General features: G+C 47.5%; 8 protein-coding genes across 8 annotated transcripts; 1 reads left to right on the top strand and 7 right to left on the bottom strand.

The window, feature by feature from the left end:
- Positions 1–1,053, top strand: EDB93DRAFT_142624 (uncharacterized protein). The gene is made up of 2 exons (XM_041455499.1): positions 1–161; positions 316–1,053. The coding sequence occupies exons 1-2, from the start codon at positions 148–150 to the stop codon at positions 947–949; spliced, it is 648 nt and encodes a 215-aa protein (XP_041301640.1). The 5' UTR covers positions 1–147; the 3' UTR covers positions 950–1,053.
- A 657-nt stretch (positions 1,054–1,710) lies between these two features.
- Positions 1,711–3,270, bottom strand: EDB93DRAFT_142652 (uncharacterized protein). Its single transcript, XM_041455500.1, has 7 exons — positions 3,114–3,270; positions 2,936–3,068; positions 2,721–2,882; positions 2,588–2,663; positions 2,404–2,535; positions 2,173–2,357; positions 1,711–2,116 (listed from the first exon to the last, which is right to left on the bottom strand). Exons 2-7 carry the CDS (start codon positions 3,038–3,040, stop codon positions 1,889–1,891), a joined length of 888 nt encoding a protein of 295 aa, XP_041301639.1. The 5' UTR covers positions 3,041–3,068; positions 3,114–3,270; the 3' UTR covers positions 1,711–1,888.
- A 1,346-nt stretch (positions 3,271–4,616) lies between these two features.
- EDB93DRAFT_1332341 (uncharacterized protein) lies at positions 4,617–6,056 on the bottom strand (the record flags this gene model as incomplete). Its single annotated transcript, XM_041455245.1, has 7 exons — positions 5,911–6,056; positions 5,733–5,851; positions 5,516–5,677; positions 5,371–5,446; positions 5,173–5,313; positions 4,941–5,125; positions 4,617–4,883 (listed from the first exon to the last, which is right to left on the bottom strand). Exons 1-7 carry the CDS (start codon positions 5,975–5,977, stop codon positions 4,617–4,619), a joined length of 1,017 nt encoding a protein of 338 aa, XP_041301638.1. The 5' UTR covers positions 5,978–6,056.
- Positions 6,057–7,709: 1,653 nt separating this feature from the next.
- Positions 7,710–9,507, bottom strand: EDB93DRAFT_1267015 (uncharacterized protein; the record flags this gene model as incomplete). The annotated part of the gene is made up of 7 exons (XM_041454262.1): positions 9,006–9,507; positions 8,828–8,946; positions 8,615–8,776; positions 8,469–8,568; positions 8,275–8,415; positions 8,043–8,227; positions 7,710–7,985 (listed from the first exon to the last, which is right to left on the bottom strand). Exons 1-7 carry the CDS (start codon positions 9,070–9,072, stop codon positions 7,710–7,712), a joined length of 1,050 nt encoding a protein of 349 aa, XP_041301637.1. The 5' UTR covers positions 9,073–9,507.
- Positions 9,508–10,037: 530 nt separating this feature from the next.
- Positions 10,038–11,700, bottom strand: EDB93DRAFT_142256 (uncharacterized protein). The gene is made up of 6 exons (XM_041455498.1): positions 11,253–11,700; positions 11,037–11,198; positions 10,890–10,965; positions 10,690–10,830; positions 10,458–10,642; positions 10,038–10,402 (listed from the first exon to the last, which is right to left on the bottom strand). Exons 1-6 carry the CDS (start codon positions 11,556–11,558, stop codon positions 10,205–10,207), a joined length of 1,068 nt encoding a protein of 355 aa, XP_041301636.1. The 5' UTR covers positions 11,559–11,700; the 3' UTR covers positions 10,038–10,204.
- Positions 11,701–13,712: 2,012 nt separating this feature from the next.
- EDB93DRAFT_1183146 (HIT-like protein) lies at positions 13,713–14,985 on the bottom strand. The gene is made up of 6 exons (XM_041450708.1): positions 14,737–14,985; positions 14,548–14,682; positions 14,432–14,493; positions 14,191–14,381; positions 14,092–14,141; positions 13,713–14,007 (listed from the first exon to the last, which is right to left on the bottom strand). The coding sequence occupies exons 1-4, from the start codon at positions 14,888–14,890 to the stop codon at positions 14,193–14,195; spliced, it is 540 nt and encodes a 179-aa protein (XP_041301635.1). The 5' UTR covers positions 14,891–14,985; the 3' UTR covers positions 13,713–14,007; positions 14,092–14,141; positions 14,191–14,192.
- Position 14,986: 1 nt separating this feature from the next.
- Positions 14,987–18,040, bottom strand: EDB93DRAFT_1332337 (Ndufs1, NADH-ubiquinone oxidoreductase 75kD subunit (775)). Its single transcript, XM_041455244.1, has 11 exons — positions 17,825–18,040; positions 17,692–17,775; positions 17,584–17,632; positions 17,507–17,524; positions 17,425–17,448; positions 17,323–17,370; positions 17,207–17,269; positions 15,929–17,156; positions 15,569–15,876; positions 15,276–15,515; positions 14,987–15,221 (listed from the first exon to the last, which is right to left on the bottom strand). Exons 1-11 carry the CDS (start codon positions 17,895–17,897, stop codon positions 15,131–15,133), a joined length of 2,226 nt encoding a protein of 741 aa, XP_041301634.1. The 5' UTR covers positions 17,898–18,040; the 3' UTR covers positions 14,987–15,130.
- Positions 18,041–18,211: 171 nt separating this feature from the next.
- EDB93DRAFT_142132 (uncharacterized protein) lies at positions 18,212–20,300 on the bottom strand. The gene is made up of 4 exons (XM_041455497.1): positions 20,257–20,300; positions 19,514–20,191; positions 18,751–19,455; positions 18,212–18,700 (listed from the first exon to the last, which is right to left on the bottom strand). Exons 2-4 carry the CDS (start codon positions 19,823–19,825, stop codon positions 18,254–18,256), a joined length of 1,464 nt encoding a protein of 487 aa, XP_041301633.1. The 5' UTR covers positions 19,826–20,191; positions 20,257–20,300; the 3' UTR covers positions 18,212–18,253.
- Positions 20,301–20,754: the final 454 nt, after the last annotated feature.

Below are 20,754 nucleotides of genomic sequence, written 5' to 3'. Positions count from 1 at the left end.
ACCTCCCATCCCCGTTCTCTCAGCACTCCCCGACTCCATCCATCGTTCTCGGTTCCAGGAAGAGGACAAGCGCCATGGGAAAGAATACTGAGGAACCCGTACGCTCTTCCTCCTATTTTGTTTTGTGTGGCAATTTTGGGGGGTGAGATGGTTTTGGATGTGTGAGTACTTATTCTTGTTTTTGTTCGACAAGGGTTTTTGTCTCTCGACTTCATCCATTCTTGCTACGACCTTTCACCTCGCTTGCAAGACTCCTTCCCAAACGAGACAAATTCCCTTCCTCGATGGCATAACCTACGCTAATTCTTCATGCAGTACACACTACATACCCTTCGACCTTTCTCTAGCGACTCTCCAGGTCATCATCACCACGCACGTCGCATACGCAGCGTGTGTAGTCTTGGGTGGTGTATTATTGCAGACTGCACCTGCAGCATCGTTCACAATGAGTGCTGGCAGCGTGGGTGGTATGGGCACGAAAGGCATGGGTATAAGTTCAAGAGGCACAAACACGCCAGAATCCAAAATGGAGTCCTTTTGGCGCGTCGTCCGCGAAATTGAGCGACATGAACACGTCACGAGTCTTCCTGCTCCGCATGTGTGGCAGGTGGGTCCGCTTGGACGAGGGGAGATGAGGTCTTCTGGGTTAGGGTCTGCATCTGCGTCACAGTCTGCGCCAGGGTCCTCCTTTTCGTCGGTATTCCCGTCTGCGCCACGATCCACTCTCTCACCCTCTGACTCCTCATCGCCCTTTTCCAATGTACCGAGAGGGCCGGAACCGCAGTTGATAGTTACACTCTCGCCACATGTCCCGTCTTCGTTGTGCGATGAAGAAGTCTTGAAGTTTACACGGTGGGCGTGTGAGAAGGTCAGGGGGGCGTTCGTGGGTGATGGAACGAGGGGGGTTGGAGTGGAGGTTGAGGTTTGCGTGGGTGTTCTTAGGGGATAGGTAGTACATGGGGAAGGGGAGATATAGCGGACCTTCTTACGTTTACCTTTTCCGGCTACGCTGAATACCCTTCTCGCTCTGACAGGTCAAGAATCGCAAAGTATTGAGGTGATTTTGCCGTGCGCCCACAGTGATACGAAGTTAACTAGTGCCGCCCTGCATAATTAGTTCAGTCGACATGCATGCGACGAGACCACGACAGGGTGACTCATACGAAACGACTCCTCGACGTTCAAGTTCTCTGGGAAGTTGGAACGCCGGTTAACCAATGGTCAGGCACTCGACAGTTTCCAAACTGCTGCTTTTTGGTTTACCAAATTTCTGGCATGTGTCACCCAAGATAGGGTCAAAACCTCCGAGCGCTACTAATAATAGCGTACCGCAGGTTCACGATTCATCAAGTCATCTCAGAAAATACCCAGGCACTCCTATGCAACTTGCCCTTTTATCACAACGCGCTGACGGTGGTTCGACGCGGCCTATTATGACGCGCCCCGATAAAAGCAGCACTTCCCGAGCTCATCCTGATGCACGATGCCAAAGCATTAATGGCTTGGCGTTCCCCCGCAAGGCTAGAGGCTAGAACCTCTTGTGGCACACGACCGCATCATAAGCGAGTCCCTATACACCGCGTATATGGCAGCTGTATCCAATTGGACACTCGCTAGTCATGATTCGACACGGCGTGTGCGTGACGGAATGAATACTGTTTCCACCTCTCCTCTTTTCCACGTCAAGATCTATTCCGTTTCTTTGCCCACCAGCGTGATGTGAACTCGCTTAGAGTGTTGCAAGAATCAAACTGTGCCCACCCTGTCCCTCGCTCGAATGTGCAACTATAGCAGATGGGCCAGCTATTCATTTCCGGAGGAAATATAGCAGTAGGGCATTCATGTCAATGATTTCATAATGACTATATGTCAAGTACAACATATCCTTTTAATTCTCTTCGATCCCTGTCGATGGTCGGTCTTCGTCCCCGACTTTATAAGTTGAGGTGCTGTCATCTTGAGTAAATTGGGATATCCGGACCCCTAAGGGCCTCGTTTGATATTGCATGTTTCTCTGTTCTATCTCCTCGGTCGTTCGTCTCGGGAGGTGATGTCGACAACTGGTCGCGAGGCGAATAATCACCATGTAGAAGGTGATCGATATGATAGGTACGGCCTAGTCAATCAGTTCTCAGCGTTTTTCCACATGGAAGAGGTAAACGGCGGATTCACTATATCCGTTATAACAGATTGTCCGTTGTTCTCGACGAGGAAACAAATCAAAAGGCCGAATAGCATCACAGAGTACAAAACAGCAGCATCCATAAGGATGCGCACAATTGGCATCATAGTGCTCTTCGAAACACGTATTTTAGATACGCGACGTTCAGATTTCCAGATACGATATATCAGTAGTCCTGGACACTTTCAGGGCCTCGACATCGTTCACGGCAACGCGCTTACCTGAACACAACAAATTACTTGTAAGAGTCGATGCAATGAATGATATGATCCACTTTGCATCTTCGACGGCGAAGACATCTCCGGGATTGGAAGTGGCTTGCGAATTCACGTAGACTGCGCGAATGCCAGTCACTACGAGGCAGTATCAGACCACACAACTTCCAGAGTATTATTATAACCCGACCTATGATGGCACACCATAGCAAACTTGGTAGGATGATCACCCGGACGGATCGCCAAAGAACATAACAGCGATGAATCTTTTGCAAGACAAGGCATTTCTATAAGTTCACGAGCAAACCAACACAGAAACGCACCATCACGCCATCAGCAAGTACAGTCTGGGAAATGTATAACGCGTGTTTGATCACATATGTCTCTTCCGCAATATCTGCGAAGTACGCCGGTGGCCCGCCTAGCCACGTATCGCGATACTTCACCAGTCCATTTTCGATATGAATGATAGTCATGACCATGTGCTTTGGAATTGTCAACCAATAACATCATACTATGTTAGAAGCGAAAAACTAACCGCAGTGCTCACTAACAATAGCAGGAGGACCACCACAGCGACTGGGCGATTGACATCCCGCATCCGACGTTTGTAGGTCAAGGCCCAGATAGTGCCGATAAACATGAGGACTGAAAAGCCTAGAGAGGAGAGCCTAGCTATGTGAGCATGGAACGAAGAAACTCATTGCGATACTCACCATAGAGAATGCCCTCCAGTATTGCTGACATCAAAGCGCTGGTATCTGCAGGGAGGCTATTCATAGCGAATCTACAATCCAACTAGGGGGTGTGGAAAGTGTAGGCCCATCTGTGCCAGTTTCTGTGTATCATTAAATATGTCATTGTGTCAGGATTTGCACAGATTCATCCGCAGTGGGAGGAACTCGGTAATGGATATCGTGGCGACATTCGCTCACTGTATCGTGATGCGTCGCTTTCGTCTATCAATTGGTCTACCGGAGCTATGATATCTTCGGTTGAAGATGCAGGAGGGACGAGTTCAGAAGATTGTCTTCAATATAGCTGGAATAGGAGTGATTAAAGTGAACCTCACCCTTGGACTGTCATTTCTCCGGTACCTGTTGTATAAGCCCATAAATATATCCTTCGTTCTGGCTACTTATCAACCGATATCATAGACATAGAATGCACGCGCATATTTAGTCCCAGGGGAACATCCCACGGAATCCTATGCATTCGGAAGGTGAGTTTGAATATCAAAAATAGAGGGCACGAAAGTTTACCAAAGGTGCAACATCTATGTGCGTCGTGAATGTAGAATACAAGATAAACATCGAAGCCGCACAAATACAAAAGAGTACTAATAGGACATGTAGAAATTTACCTGTGAACGTTAGCTAACCTTTTGAACTACTTTCATGGTGCGTCGAAGTAACTACGCCCCAAGCTAGACTGCAGGGAATTGGACCTACTACTATGTGATTTCTTTCTCCACACCATGTTAAGAGCACGTCTGCCGATGATGATTCAGTTTATATATAATGATTATGCCACAGCCTGGGAATGTTTACGTGCCCCCACATCGTTTTGCTTGGGAAGGTCTTCGCCTAGTCTTTGCAGCGTCAGGTTCGAGCCTTGGATATTGGGTAGTCTTCGATGCCCTAGATTTGTGGGCCCTTCTTGGGAGGGTTAGTTTGCGTTTTCTTCTCTCATCACCTGTAGGCAGACCAAAGTTCACCAAACAGAACAGAATGTGGTTTCGAACCAAACTAAAGACCAATAACTTAGATACGTCAGCCGAGCATGCCAAAGGAGCCAAGGAAATCAAGTCTTATGTATGACCGCTGCGAGCAGTAGCTAGTAAATTCGAGTTGTAATGTATCATAGGGAGAAAGTCATAATAATGAAACTATTCAGATGAAATTTGAGCGGCTGACTGTTTGTCACACTTGGTCACGTGACATAATAAGATGGATTGACACTGCGTACACATGCCACTGGCGTCATTTTTGATCCTCACCTGAAATAAAATAATGTTCCTGTGACATAAACTGCATAATGTCAATCAGGGCAATACACGAATGTACACGATATTGCAACAACAAAAGTTTTGGTGAGCAGGGGAATATAATTACAATAAAACGGACAACATATTGCAGAGCTATGTGCAAGCATAATGATATATAGAAGCACAAACAAAACTATGGGAAAATACAACACAAACGACATACAAGACACATTCAGTTTGGTTGCAAGTTTGATAGGGAGCCCTTTCCGGACTCTGCTGTGAATGCTGATGGCCGGTCTTCGATCCCTATTCCATAAGCTGCTTCATTGTCATTACGTGTGGATTTGAATTGCAAAGGCCGCATAGGATACTGCTGCATAGTGCCTGGATCTGTTGCATCGGTCATCCCCGGGCCTATAGTCGAGAGTTGACTGTGTTTTCTGTTGATTGCGATGCGAATAAGGACCATATAGAAGGTGATCGATATGATGGGCGTAACCTAGTAGTTCAAAGTTCAGCTTTTTTGTCGGATAACAGGTGTCAACGACGGAATCACCATCTCATATATAACAAGCTGTCCATTGTTCGAGCGCGCATAAGTGATCAATGAGGTCAAGAGCACCACAGAGTACAAAGCAGCAGAATCCACAAGCACGCGCACAATTGGCATCATAGTGTTCTTCTTGGCGCGAACTGTAGAGACATCATGTTCGATCATCCAAATGCGATATGCAAGTAATGCTAGACATGTTTAGGCCTTAGCACCACGCCCACAAAAACGTGCTTACCTGAACTCAACAAATTTGTTGCGATAGCTGAGGCAAAAAATGCAGTACCCCAATGTGCAGGTTGTCCGCGCTCGTTGTCATAGATTTTATCAGAGTCACTTGTGATGTGCGAAAGTTTGTAGTTTGCACCAACACCAGTCACTTCGATGCAATGTCAGAACACAATTTCATGAGTCATGAACATGCTCACGAACTAACCTGCAACACTGCACCACAGCATGCTCGGTAGGATAATGGTCAAGACTGATTGCCATACAACATAACATCGATAAATCTTTCGAGTGAGCCGGATGAATTCTGTGAGCCCAGAGGAACTGAAGCTGCTTCAAAAGCATGTACTCACCAATACCCCGTCAGCCAGTAGAGTTTGCAAGAGGTATAACGTGTTCTTGATCGTGATTGTATATTGAGAAGGGTCGGCAAAGAACGCCACTGGCCCACCCGGAAATGTGTCGCGATACTTCACTAGCCCATCTTCAACACAAATGATATTCACGACGATGTGCTTTGAGAACGTCAACACATAACAATATCATATGTAAGAGGCAAGAAGCGCTTACCGCAGTACTCAGTATGAACAGCAGGATAGCCACCACAATGATCGTGCGACTGACATCCTGTATGCGCTGTTTGTAGGTCAAAGCCCAGATACTACCGATAAACATGAGGATCGAAAAACCTAGGGAAGTGACTTTAGCTTGGTGGGCATAGGACGAAGGAAGTGCTTGTAGTGCTCACCATATGCCATGGCCTCCAGTGCTAATGACAGTAAATACGCAGCATCTAATGGCATGTTTGAAGCCATAGCAAAAATAAGATCTGCAGCTGTCTACAGCGTTGTAGATGCACAAAGATGCGGGGGCATATTTGCTAACCCCACGCATGTATCATTATATAGAAGGACGAGATTATCAAAGTGCCATCATGATAATGGCCCATCAGAGAGAGGTTGATGAAGGCAATCCTACTCAGTTCCCCGTTACCATGATTAGCTTCGGTTATTCCCGCTACCGTAACATGTAGACGATTGGTCCAATTTTGTTGTCGCTCTATATGGTTGAATCGATGTCTATGTGCATCAATAGCTATGCGGCTATCAAGGAACGGTGACGAGTTTGAGCAGGGACAAACGAGTATGTACATTTGTGAGTATGAAATGGTGTTAATGCTACAGAGGACATTACTGAATACGAAGCTAGGGTGAGTGATTGTTGTTTGGGTGTCTGGGCGAAAGCCCGCAGGGCTTTCCGGCCTGAAACTTGGGTCCGAACCTGGGCGTCGAAGTGAGCTGTGTGAGGGCGGGTGGGCCCGATCAGCTTACTTAGTTGGTGATAGCGACGTCTAGGGAGCGGCCACCAAGCGTCAGACAAATGTAGCTGGTTTGTCCAGAATTCAGCGCGTTTGTCTTGCGCTCTGATCTGGGAGAGGCGGGTGGGTGCAAAAAGAGTGAGAATTAGATACGAGCTTAGGATTGGAGGATGCTGCGAGGTGGGCGGAAGCAAGAAGCGCTGCGCCACCTCGCTTATTCGCACATAGACTAACTTCTGCGCTCGCCTCGTGCCTCGGCTCAGCACAGACTACCAACTTCCCGCAGGCTCGAAAAATCACCTGTGATTCACACGTAACTCTTGTAATTAGAGGTGGATGTTGCTCGCCAGGTAGTGTTGTTGGCTGCCGAATTTTGCCTGCCGGTTGCGCCCGGTGATGGGCAAAACTTGGCACAATGTTATCTCTCGGTTGAGACCTTTGAAATACTCGGCTAAATTCATGCAAACCTTTGAAACTACTGTGTGTCATAAAAGCTGTACAAGGCTGGACACGCTCACATGCACACTCGTGGCTCGAAAGATGTTGATCAGGCTATACCGTGAGTCTGGTAATGATACATCATATAACTCACAATACCCTGTAGGTATAATATATCAATGTCTAATATTGTAGAAGGCTCATGTTATATCAGAGTCTGCGGTCCATAGACCATGACGTATCAGTGATATGTTACATAGACTATTCCTGTAATGTATCACCTTCAGGCTCTTGCTCAAAGCTCGTGTGATATATCACCAAACCTGCGCATGATCTTGTATGCATCACCTTCGATCGGGCAGGCTTTGATCACTTACATACAGTCTCGAGTTTGGGGCTGTTTGTATCCAAATTCATGGGGACCCCTTACCATCATAGCAGGGTCCCCGATTTGTTAGCTAAATCCTCGCCCCCACGAGACTTGAGCGAGGACACTTAGACCCACTACAGAGGTAGTGGGAACTTTTTTTTGCCACCGGCGTCATTTTTGATCCTCACCTGAAATGAAATAATGCTCCTACTAGTATGGCATAAATAGCATGATGTCGATCAGGGCAACACTTGAATGTACATCACATCGCAACGACGAAAGTTTTGGTGAGCAGGGGAATACAATTACAATAAAACGGACTACATATTGCAGAGCTGTGTGCAAGCATGGATGGTATGTTATAGTAGAAGCACAAACAAGACTATGGGCAGATACAAAACAAATGACATACAGCACACATTCAGTTTGGTTGCAAGTTCGATAGGGAGCCCTTTCCAGACTCTGCTGCGAATGTCGATGGCGGGTCTTCGATCCCTATTCCATAAACTGCTTTATCGTCATTACGCGTGAATTTGGATCTATAAAATTGCAAGGGCTGCATAGAATACTGTTGCAAAGTGCTTGAGTCTGTTGCATCGGTCATCCCCGGGCCTATAGTCGACAGATGACTGTGTTTTCTGTTGACTGCTACGCGAATAAGGACCATATAGAAGGCGATAGATATGATGGGCGTGAGCTAGTAATTCAAAATTCAGCTTTTTTGTCGGATAACAGATGACAACGACAGAATCACCATTTCCTGTATAACAAGCTGCCCATTGTTCGAGCGCGTATAAATGATCAATGCGGTCAAGAGCGCCATAGAGTACAGAATGGCAGAATCCACAAGCACGCGCACAATTGGCATCATAGTGTTCTTCCTAGAGCGCATTGTAGAAACATCGCGTTCGATCATCCAGACCCGATACGCAAGTAACGCTAGATATGTTCAGGCCTTGACACCATGTCCACAAAAATTCGCTCACCTGAACTCGACAAATTTGTTGCAATAGTCGAGGCATAGAATGCATTAACCCAATGTGCAGGCGTCCCATGCTCGTTTTCATAGATTTGACCGGAGTAACTTGTGATTTGCGAAAAAGTGTAGATTATAGCAACACCAGACACTGCGATGTAACGTCATAAAACACATAAATCGTGAGCATGATCGCGAACTAACCTGCAACACTGCACCACAGCATGCTCGGTATGATGATGATTAAGACTGATTGCCATACAATATAACATCGATAAATCTTCCGAGTCAGCCGGACGGCCGTCTGTGAACCCAGAGGCATTTAAGCTGTTATAAAAGCATAAACTCACCAATACCCCGTCACCCAGTAACGTTTGCGAGATATATAACGCATTCTTGATCGTATACGTGTATTGAGCAGGATCGGCAAAGAACGCCACTGGCCCATTCGGAAATGTGTCGCGATACTTTACTAGTCCATCTTCAACACGAATGGTATTCACGATCATGTGCTTTGAGAAGGTCAACCCATGACAATATATGTAAGATAAAGAAGCGCCTACCGCAGTACTCAGTATGAACAGCAGGATGGCCACCACAATAATTGGGCGACTGACATCCTGTATGCGCTGTTTGTAGGCCAAAGCCCAGATAGTACCGATAAACATGAGAAGTGAAAACCCTAGGGAAGTGACTTTAGCTCGGTGGGCATAGGACGAAGGAACTGCTTGTAGTGCTCACCATAAGTCACGCCCTCCAGTGCTAATGACAGTAAGCACGCAGCATCCAATGGCATGTTTGAAGCCATGGCAAAAATAAGATCTGCAACTGTCTACAGCCTTGTAGATGCACGAAGGTGCGGGGGCATATTTGCGAACCCCACGCATGTGTCATTATATACTAGAAGAACGAGATTATCAAAGTGTCATAATGGCGTCTTAGAGAAGTTGATGAACTTGAACCATCCTAGTAGTAGCAGGCCGCTCAGTTCCCCGTTAGTAGCTTCGGTTATTCCCGCTACCGTAAGGGAGTTTCATGTTTTTGCTGTAGATATGATATATGATATCTTGGTCCAAGTTTGTCGCCCCTTTGTTGTCGCTCTATATGGTTGCAGTGGATGAATCGATGGTTTCAAGTTCCCGCAGGCTCGAAAAAATCTTTGAAGTTTGAACAGTTGCCACGCCGCTTTCTTAATCTATTGAAGGGAGGACCGCCCAATAGACTTTCCAGACTTTGAATATCATAGATACGTCCTTCGTACGTACATCCACATTCGCTTTATCATATGGACGTTCATCCACATTCACGATTCTTTAATATCAAAATATTTAGCGCCCACAATATTCCCTTCTCTCGAGCTCGGTCTTTCCTAAGGCTGCGTTTTCTCTTCCTCGTTTTTAGTTCGAGCTTTTGGATTCGTCGCTCATGTTCATCTGTCTTTAATGATCTTGTTCGTCAGCCATCTTGTAACTGTCGTCTTCGACCTCGAATTGCATTGTCCTCTCGTTCGACCACTCGAGTTCAGGAAATTCTTCACGGCCTCTTATCAACACTAAGTGCTCATGGCCGACGCCGAGTGACAGATCGAGATCGCGCGTGCTCTTGATTCTGACGTTGTGATTGGGATGAATTAGATTGCTGTGTGGTGCACTGTTGGGCGGGATGACGAGAATCATGTCTACAATCCCTCGGAGAGATATCATTCATATCGATATATCTGATTTCTTGTTTGCTAACATGAGAACTGTTAGCTACGCATAGACTTTTCTTACACCGTGGTTCAGAAACGGCCTTGTATGGATCTGATAGACACGTTTAAGCAGAAGCACAAACAAAACTATGGGGAAACACAAAATAAACGACATACAGGACACGTTCGATTTGGTTACAATTCTAGGGAGCCCTTTCTGGACTCTGCTGTGAATGTCGATGGCGGGTCTCTATTCTCTATTCCCTATTCCACACACTGCGTTACTGTCATCACGCAAGATTTTTAATACATGGACCTGCAAGGGCTGCATAGGACGCCGTTGCAAATTGCCTAATTCTGTTTCATCGTTCGTATGGCTGTGATGTCTTCTATTGATCGCGATACGAATAAGGACCATATAGAAGGCGATCGATATGATGGGCGCGAGCTAGTAGTTCAAAGTTCAGCTTTTGTCGAATAACAGATGTCAACGACGGAATCACCATGTCCAATATGATATTCTGTCCATTGTTCGAGCACACATAGGTGATTAATGCGGTGAAGAGCGCCACAGAGTACAAAACAGCAGAATCCACAAGCACGCGCACAATTGGCACCATAGTGTTCTTTTTAGCGCGAATTGTAGAGACATTACGTTCGACCATCCAGATGCGATACGCAAGTAACGCTAGATATGTTCAGGCCTTGACACTGTGCCCATAAAAATGTGCTCACCTGAACTCAACAAATTTGTTGCAATAGCTGAGACGTAGAATGCATTAACCCAATGTGCAGGTGTTCCACGTTCGTTTTCATAGATTTGACTGAAGTCACTTGTTACTTGCGACAAAGTATAGTTTATAGCAACACCAGACACTGCGATGTAACGTCAGAGAACGCAATTTCATAAATCATGAGCATTATTGCGAACTAACCTGCAACACTGCACCACAACATGCTTGGTACGACGATGACCCAGACTGATTGCCATACAATATAACATCGATAAATCTTGCGGGTCAGCCGGACGGCTCTCTGTGAGCCCAGAGGCATGTAAGCTGCATGTAAAAGTATGAACTCACCACTACCCCATCAGCCAGTAGAGTTTGCAAGACGTATAACGCATTCCCAATCGTAAATGTGTATTGAGAAGGGTCGGCAAAGAACGCCACTGGCCCACCCGGGAATGTGTCGCGATATTTCACTAGTCCATCTTCAACACGAATGATATTCACGATCATGTGCTTTGAGAAAGTCAACACACGACAATATATGTAAGAGGAGAGAGAAGCGCCTACCGCAGTACTCAGTATGAACAGCAGGATGGCCACCACAGTGATTGGGTGACTGATGTCGTGTATGCGTTGTTTGTAGGTCAAAGCCCAGATAGTACCGATAAACATGAGAACCGAAAAACCTAGGGAGAAAAAATTAACTTGGTGGGCATCGGACGAAGAAGCCCCTTGTGTAGAGCTCACCGTATGTAACGCCCTCCAGCACCAGTGCCAGTAAAGCAGCGGCATCCACTGAAATGTTGGAAGCCATGGAAAAAGATAAGATCTACAGCTGTCTACAGCCTGGTAGATGCACGAAGGTGTGGGCATCCTTACCAGCCCCACGCATATATAAAAGACTTGGGCGGAAATGTCAGCGTGTCATGAGTATCACCGTGACAATAGGTTGATGAAGGCAATGCTAGAAGTAGTAGCTTAGTGGCAGTGAGGAAAGGGCCGAACTGTGTTTGCCTTGAAGTTCGGAAATGAGGTGTCTACGAAGTCACGAGGCCATACTCAATTTCCTTTTTCGTTATCTTGAACACCTTCAGTTGATCAGTGCTTCTTGACTTCTACACCTCATGATACTTTCGCTCGTCAATCTTCCGGTGTCACCATCTCCGCAGGTACTTACATCGTCGGCTTCCTCGTAGACACTTCAGTTTTCAACATAGGCACGTTCACAGTAGCGTTTTCCAGTTGTTTTCGTTTGTCGCATAAAACAGCACAGCATCGGAATGTGGAATTCGGTGTAATTCGAGGCACGGTGAGTCAGTGGCTGCGAAGGAGTTGTTGTAGGCACGCCTCGCCAGTGCGAAGGAATCTGCAATGGCTAAAGCCAGCAAGAACCGCCATCCTCCGAAACCCCGCACCAAGCCCACCGCCGCCGACTCGGAAATGAAGGAGAACTTTGATCCTCAGGCTACTTCGACGACGGATAAAAAAAGGACGATCCTTATTGCATGAGTGGTTAGATAGCATAGCAGTATATTTCACTGATTGTTTATTCTCATAAGTTGGTCCAAACCGGAGCGTGACAAAATATATAGTATAGCATTGAGGCAAGAAACAAGTAGACTACATACATGTTCCGTCGGAGGTGTGTTTTACACAGATTCTGCCGGGTATGTCGATACACGATCTTCATTCCCTTTGCCGAACCATGGGGTACCGTCACTGAATTGGGATACACAGACCCTCAAAGGATGTTGCCGCAGGTTGTCCTTCTGGGTACATTAATATTGGAGAAATTGTTGTCTTTCCTACTGATTGCGATGCGAATAACCACCATGTAGAAGGCGATCGACACGATCGACATGATCTATTTAATTGAAGCTCAGTTTTATATTCGATAACAGGTGTTTAGGGCAGAATTACCATGTCCAGCATCACAACCTCTCCATTGTTCGAGCAGACGAAACAGATTTAATGCCATGAGCAGTACCACAGAGTACAAAACGGCAGTGTCCATAAGCACGCGCAAGAGTGGCATCATAGTGCCATTCGTAGCGCGAGTTGTAGGGACGTTCCTCTCGATTGACCACATGCGATATATCAGTGATCCTGGACACAATGAGGGACTCGACATCGCACTCGCACAGAAAGGCACTTACCTGAACTTAACAAGTTAGTCGCAATCGTGGTGGAAAAGAACGCCATGAGCCATTTCGCAAGCACTTGGGAGTAGATGTCTCCAGAGTCGCTCCCGGATTGGAATGCACAGTAGAGCCCGATGATACCAGTCACTTCGAAGCAACCTCAGACTGAACGACTTCCTGAACATGATCGCGTACTAATAACCTGCGATTCTGCACCACAGCATGCTTGGTAGGATGATAATCAAGATGGATTGCCAAACAATACAGCATCGATAACGTATGCATCAATGCACCGTCCAGCAACTACAGCATCGCACCAAAGTCCGCCCTGCATCATGATCACTGGCAGAGTCACAGCATGCTTCCGATTAATCACGTACAACATTGATGAACGAACTCGATCAGCATGTGGTGCCAGCGCTGTAACACGTGTGCGCAGTCAGATTCAAAGAATCGGAGCGCCCTCGAGGAGATAGGGATTGTTCTAATTGCAATCTGATTAGCCAGACATGCCGGCAAGGCGATCTACAACTCGGCATGATTCCAAGTACTGTACCTCTCTGTATGGAAGGAATCATGGATTAATGCGTCTGATGGAAATTTAGCAACATCGTCTGATTGGATCGTGGCATCCGAACAAGACAGTGACAGTGGCGTCATCAGATGGGCCTATATGTCGGATTGGCATACTCAGCTTATTGGATTCAAAGTTTTGCTGGCGGAGTTTTCACTTACCAGTAACGACAGTGGGGTTGATGTTGCAGCTTCGTATTTTGTGTCCGTGATGGACAGCAAGGTGATACGCATGGCCTGGTAAGTAAACGCGACCATGAAGGTGGCACAACAGCCAGTACAGTGACATGTACTGGCATATTACTATTACTTACTTCGGATTCCGAGACACCAGGGGCTTGTTCTTCATTTCTGGATTTCTTTATAATTTATAATTCGTGCTCGCAGCTAGAATGGTGGCCTCAAGTCAGCGAAAGCGCATAGCACCGCCCTGAAAAGTGCAGCAGAGCCACAGCGCTTGTGGTGTAGTGCGCATCCGATAGGCCACTTTGTGCAGGACCGAGTTGATGCGGCTATGTCTCATGAGACTGACTAAATAAGGGTTGTCCAGCATTGTTTCGTTAGCGCTGTGACATTGCAACTGGAAAGCTTTCGAGATCAGAAGTCGTCTGGATGCGGATCAGTGCAATGCATGAAGTATAAATCAGTCGTCAAAGATAGGCGGTACATACTTAAGCTATCAGGAGTCTCACCTACATGATAGCAGTAGAGTCTGGGGGGATGATATCAGCGGTACAATGAGCTAGTAAGATATGCTTCAAACACTAGACGAGATGGACATCACTCCGTACCGTCATAGACTGGCTCGTATCCTCACAGCCAAAGCCTTCCCTTCATCCTCATCGAGCTCATCCCTCGACTCGAATTCTCGCTGGTGCATCTCCCGCTGACTTAAAACTCTGCCATTCTCCTTCGCTTTCTCCGATGGTTCCGCTCTTGCGCTCGAGTCAAATGACGGGGCAGGAATAATATGGTAGTGAACCTAAGCAGCAACATCATAAAGTGAGCTCCAAAGCTGTAGACATCACATACGTGTGGCACTGCTTGCGCATATTCCTGATTGCACACCACATTGAGCGCAGTATTACCCAGTGCTTCGCGCCAGTTTCCTTAGTATATCCAACCGAAGATCATAACAGCATCCTCACCTTTCGTCAGTCCATGTGCCACTTTCGTCACAGCCTGCCCCACTGCACTGGCATATTCTGAGGGTAATTCTGACACCCGCGAATAATGGGCTTTGGGTATAACGAGAGTGTGCCCACGTCTTAAAGGCAAGATATCTGTGCAGGGGGTTAATACAGTTTTCGCCAACTTCTCAGTGACAATTCAAATACCTAGAATAGCGATGACCTTATCATCCTCATACAGACGCGTCGAGGGCATTTCGCCTGCGATGATACGGCAGAATGGGCAATCACGATCCGCATCGTCCTTCCATTCTGTTGGTATACTGCGGTTGGTATGTGCGCCAATTAGGAAGGATGTCATGGGAATGGATGAAAAGAAACGGGACAGAAGGACACGTTCTTGGCGGCGGTCCGGCTCGAAGTCGAACACAAGCGAACGAGTATTAGAACAACCGGTCTTGCCAAAAACAGCTTGTCGCAGAGCAGAAGCGCTCTAGCCTTTAAGCTTTGTAGGCTGGTCATAATCTTAAGCAGGAGCCTCGTGTATCTAAGATAAATTTAAGAAATTGCCACAACTACTCCTACTATTAGTATACATCCGTCACGCATACGCTGACTCTGAGCCCTTCTCACTGAACCCATAGTCCTCTCCCTTGACAAAAGCGCGCGTACATTGTGCCATAGTGACGGATCTACCAGCGATGCGTGAGCTTGAGTTTAGAAACAAATGATAATGAGATACTAACGCGCGTGAGATGGGATCGGTTTGATAAAAGTTGGAGATGGGCTTGAGGAAGGGCTTGCCAGAGACCTTTGCGGATGCCGTATTGGCTGCTATGGTCTGAAGACCCGCCACAGCGATTTCAGGAGATGTCCGTTCTGCAACATCGTAGCGAACGAGAGTGGGCGAGATATCCCACATGCGGTCACGCAAACTCAGGACATCGTCGTAGGGCAGTGGTGAACCAAGAACCTCCGAAAGGGCGCTAGAACATAGGAAGTGAGTATAAAAAACAGTCGAACGAAAATAGCAGCGTACCGGATAATTTTCCAGTCCTCGCGAGAAGCTCCAGGTGGGGGAACAGCGGCACGACCTACTTGAGACCGGCCCTCCGTGTTCACCCATGTCATAGCCTTTTCAGTGTATGCTGCGGCAGGCAAGCAAACATCAGCAAGTGAGGCGCCAAGATCTCCGTGGTGGCCTTGGTAAACGACGAAAGCATTCGCAGGTATAGACTTGGGGTCTACTTCATCTGCGTTAAGCAAGTAGATAAATTTGGGTTGGGTACTTGCGGCCTTCTTCGAGGGAACAAACCCAATTTCGTATGCCGCAGGTCTAGAAGCAATCTTAAAGGCAATTGATTCGCCTGAAACTTGAAAGTTAAAAGTCAAGGCTTACCCTATGTAGGACGGAGAAGCCATTCCACTCAGGGGTAATGAGAGAATCTTTGTTCTTCTCGACAAACTTGGCCACCGCATTGTAAGCAGCAGCACCGTCGGGTTGCTCCGCAAGAGCGCTCCCGACGATGATCAGAGGCCGCTTGGCTGCTTTGAATTTGGCTGCAAATGCTCCCTTTCCAGCAATGAAGTCAGCAAGAGCCTTAGAGTCTGCACCAAGGTAGTCGTAACCGTATGCCGTATCAGCACGCTCGCCGATGAGGCCGACCTCAAGACTTGTGTGCAGCCAGCTCTTGCGAATGCGAGAGTTAAGGACAGCAGCCTCGTGGCGTGGGTTAGTACCAACAAGCAGGATGGCATCGGCTTCTTCAACACCAGGGATGGTAGAGTTGAAGAGATAATTGGAGCGAATGTCAACACCATGTGGGGGCGGTGCACTGCCATTAATCTGGTCGAGCGCAAGATTGTCTGACCCTAGGCGGTTGATCAGGTCTTTGAGGGCGACAAGGGACTCGGTGTCAGCAAGGTGTCCAGCAACGGCTTGGATCTCATTGCCAGTGGCCCCTGAAGAGGCTATACCATCTGCAATTGCTTGTAGAGCTTCCTCCCACGAAGCTGCAACGAAACGGTCGCCCTGCTTGATGAGAGGCGTCGTCAAGCGCTGGAACTTCAAGCCGTCATAAGCATAGCGCGTCTTATCACTGATCCACTCCTCATTGACTTCGTCGTTGGTTCGAGGCTGGATTCGCATTACCTGGACACCACGAGAGTCGACGCGAATATTCGAACCGACAGCATCCATAACATCGATGGATTCGGTGTTTTTTAGTTCCCATGGTCTGGCGTGGAAAGCGTATGGTTTACTTGTTAAAGCACCGACGGGACAAAGATCGACGATGTTGCCAGAAAGTTCGGAATCCATGGTCTTCTCAACATACATGCCGATTTGGAGGTCATTACCGCGACCCGTCGTACCAAGCTCCTCGACACCAGCAACCTCATTAGCAAACCGGACACACCGAGTGCATTGAATGCAACGGTTCATGGAAGTCTTAACAAGAGGTCCAAGGTCCTTGTTCTCCACTGCACGCTTGCCCGTGATTTCGTGGAAACGCGTACGGTCAGAGCCGTATCGCATGGACTGGTCCTGAAGGTCACATTCACCACCTTGGTCACAGATAGGGCAGTCGAGTGGGTGGTTGGCTAGAAGGAATTCCATGACACCCTCACTGCACACTTTGTGAGCAGACGCGGTAAAATGCAGATACCCTCATCTTACCGAGCTTCATGAACCAGTGGGGTATTTGTGAACACCTTAGAACCAGGCATGGCCGGCATAGCACTGAACGTCACCTATAAGCACAGGGACTCGAAAAAATGACTACATTGTCATACCAAGATGCTACTGGCTTTGGGGAACGCTCGACCTCAACCAGACACATACTAGAATAAGCGTCAAAATACTGCCTCCCTTTCGCTGTCACACTTTCCACTCACCGGCAGTTACCAGCAATCGCGAGTCTAGAAGGCAGTTTCAGCCTCTACAATGTGTCAAGAAAGAGAAGGCATCCTAACGAACCTGTCATGGTAGCAGAACCTGAAGAGGGAGTTAGTGAGCAATTACTGGAGTAGTATAAACATATAGAAAAGACGTACCGAGGAATCGTAGCACCAGCAGCCTCACAAGCTTGAATCAACGCGGACCCTGCGCGATAATAAGCTGTCTAAAACGCGAAACGCGAACAGAAACATAAATATATGTACCTTGCGGAACCGTTACCTCCTTCCCGTCAACAGTAAGAGTGATGTCAGCTTGACGTGCAGATGTGGACGCTATGGACCTGCGGCCTACAAGATATGAATACCTAAGGTGATACGGAGGTCAAGGCAGGCGCACCATGTGAAGCACCAGAGCAAACGACTTTCCCGAGTCGCCCCGTTGAGGAGGGTCGCGAAACCAAGCGTAACATTAATAATTTGGACGACCAAGAAATGTGCAGAGAAAACCGAACAAGTGCTAGTCACTCGCAAGGACGAGCGCTGCCGGTTAAAAAAGCGGGGAATAACGGTGCTCGTCGCGATACACAGCGACCAACGAAATCGTGAGTATTACACGATTCGGGCGGAGTTCAAATCTGCCATTTTGCCGAATATGTTCTCGGCGGTAAAAGTTTATCAGATACATCATTACTTGCAGGCAGTAAATAGTACAAGTACAAATACTAGTAAGTGTCCGGAATGAGTTCCATCGCAGCCGTTCCAGCAGCCAATTATTAAATGATTAGCAGATTACGTCCTTTATACCCTCCCTCCCCCCAATCAAGCCTTAGGGAACATAAATAACAAGGAGAACATTCACTATCAACTTCTCAAGTTCTCCATTAGACACAAAGTATACCCTCTCCTTCGCAAGCGGGCCGGGAACCCAATCTGAAAGGATGAAGATTTCCGCTTGAGAAAGAGGGATTGCACCACTTTCTTCAACCCTCATCCTCAGGTTGTGAGCTTCGATTTTCATTATCTCTACGTCATCTTCTTCCGGACCACCGTAGTAGCTCATCGGACCACGGACGGATTTTGCTGAACGAGCAGGTGATCCAAAAGCGCTCGGGAAGCCCATTGATGATAAGCTTGTTGGTGAATCCAGAACATCGTTTCCGCATTCTACGGTCCGATCGATGGGCCAGACGTATCCCCCCGCTGCCCAATGCAGCTCCGGCGCAAGTTTGTACACCTTCAGGGCATGGTATAAAAGTGAATCGCTGCCCTTAAGCTGGTCACCTTACGTCAATAAAGTCCTGCCAGCAGACAGCTGAAACTCACATGAGGTACCAAAGATTCGGCCAGGCCCTCCGAGGGGTTGACGCCGTAGTCCTGCGTCAAATAGAATGCTACTTTGCGCCCGCGAGACAGGCTGAGGACTGGGGAAAGAAGATCAAGGAAATATTCACTAGGTGTGATCAGAGGATCGACTGCTGCGCCGTATGTCTTCAGGTGCACAGCATACGTGAAGCTCATTCTGCATCCTTGCTGAATGGTTTCGACTTCGTATTCGCATTCCCCAAGGAATGCAGTCCAGTGGACCTCCGAAGGTTTGCCTCCACCTCCGAAGAACTTCTCTTCTGTCCCTTCTGCATCTCGGACAATCATATTTCCGCCGCGATGGTGAACGGGAAGAGTGACACATATTGTAGCAACTCTACCATCGTTGCGTAATGTACGGGGTTGGGGCGCCATACGTGCTCCAGTTACCATCACCTCCAGTTTATCTCTCAGGGCGGTGAGGTAATGTCCCATGGGTAATGCCGGAAACAGTGCATTACGCACCGCGTCGAGGATGGGATGGTTGGCGATTTCAAGAGTGGCCGTCAAAGGAAGATTTGAGGGGTAGAATAGTGTTTCACGATCAGGATATACATCAAATCCAGGTGTTGGGTGGGGTTTACATGCTGCTAGTAGTACTTCTAGAGCCGGAGGTGTGTCGTAATCAATGTTGATGGGGAAATCAAGCGAGTGCGTGATGCCACTCTGTAAATCGGACTCAGATTCAGATAACGACTATTAATCAGTGCCACGAACAGCTCACCTTTGAGCGAAAGAATAGCACCAAGGACGCCGGGTCCATTGGGATGTGACCAGTGACAGTGAACGGACGCGCTTTGGCGGTGAGTAAACGTGACACGCTCGCACGAAGAGCACTTTCAGCGCCATATTCAGACTGACGACGACGAACGCCTGGCCGCTTTGGAGATGATGTATTCATTTTGAGTGGTCGCTCGATTTCGAATTCTGTCACGCTTCCGTTCCGCGCGAATTGACGACTGCCATCCGAACGGCTGCTATCTGAGAGGCGACTCGCAGCAGATGGTGTTGGAGAGCCTAGTGCTGATCTATGCATCGCAATACTTGAGATGTCGCTAATGGTTAAGGAAAAGAGTGAGGATCTGTGGAAGTGGACGGGACTCTATTTACCAGCCGGAAACAGTGAGTGGCCAAAAAGAGCCACATCTGGCGTGCCGAGATCCAATGGACAGCGATGACATCGAGCCAATCACGCGCCCACAACGTGTTTGATTCATCGTAGACAAGATGGGGTTGGAGGTACAGCAAGACATCTTTGGTAAAATTTGGCAAACCCGCTAGTATTTCCAAGCCGGAGTTTCGCATTCGAACGGACGTTCCTGATCTCATCTTGAAAGATAGCGGGCCTGACAATTGAATAGAGTTCAAGAACTTCACGTCTGATTTGGAACCGCCTACAAGACTGAGTACAACGCGGCGTCAGCATGGCAATGTCTGTAGTGAAAGGTAACAAGATTTTATACGTACAAGCGTCTTTTTGTCTCTGCGAAAGCAACAAGCATAATACACTGTTATTTCGGTTGATTTACTCTGAATCCTGTGATCATGATAGAAGTCAACAATCAGCTGACACGTGCATGTTTTGTTTGACATACCGTCCTTTGTACAGAACGGACCAACAGCAAACCACCCCCACTCCCGGTCATCCGCGATTGTTTGAATCAAAACATTTCATTTCAGCGCTTCTAATTTATGAAGTGCACGTGACTCGGGCGGGACGCCGAAGGCCGAATTCAACCAGTTTTTGGGTTTGTCCCACAAAAAAACATATTGCTTCACGCTACCTACATACCAGAGGACTAATATGTCTGCAGCTACACTCGAGCAATAAGCTCAGTCACAGCTTGCATCTTGAACAAATCTAATAAGATGTGAACACGAGGCCCATCAACTTGCACCTGAACGAGGTGTCCATAGCGCACCTGTGTGTGCTGCACATTTGGCACATATCAAAGCACTACCACA

The sequence above is a fragment of the Suillus bovinus genome, assembly GCF_016758785.1.
Source record: "Suillus bovinus strain UH-Sbo-P2 chromosome Unknown EDB93scaffold_120, whole genome shotgun sequence".
Classification (NCBI taxonomy): Eukaryota; Fungi; Basidiomycota; class Agaricomycetes; order Boletales; family Suillaceae; genus Suillus; species Suillus bovinus.
The sequence above is the reverse complement of the archived record's forward strand: the minus strand, read 5'-3'. Positions and strand labels throughout refer to the sequence as shown.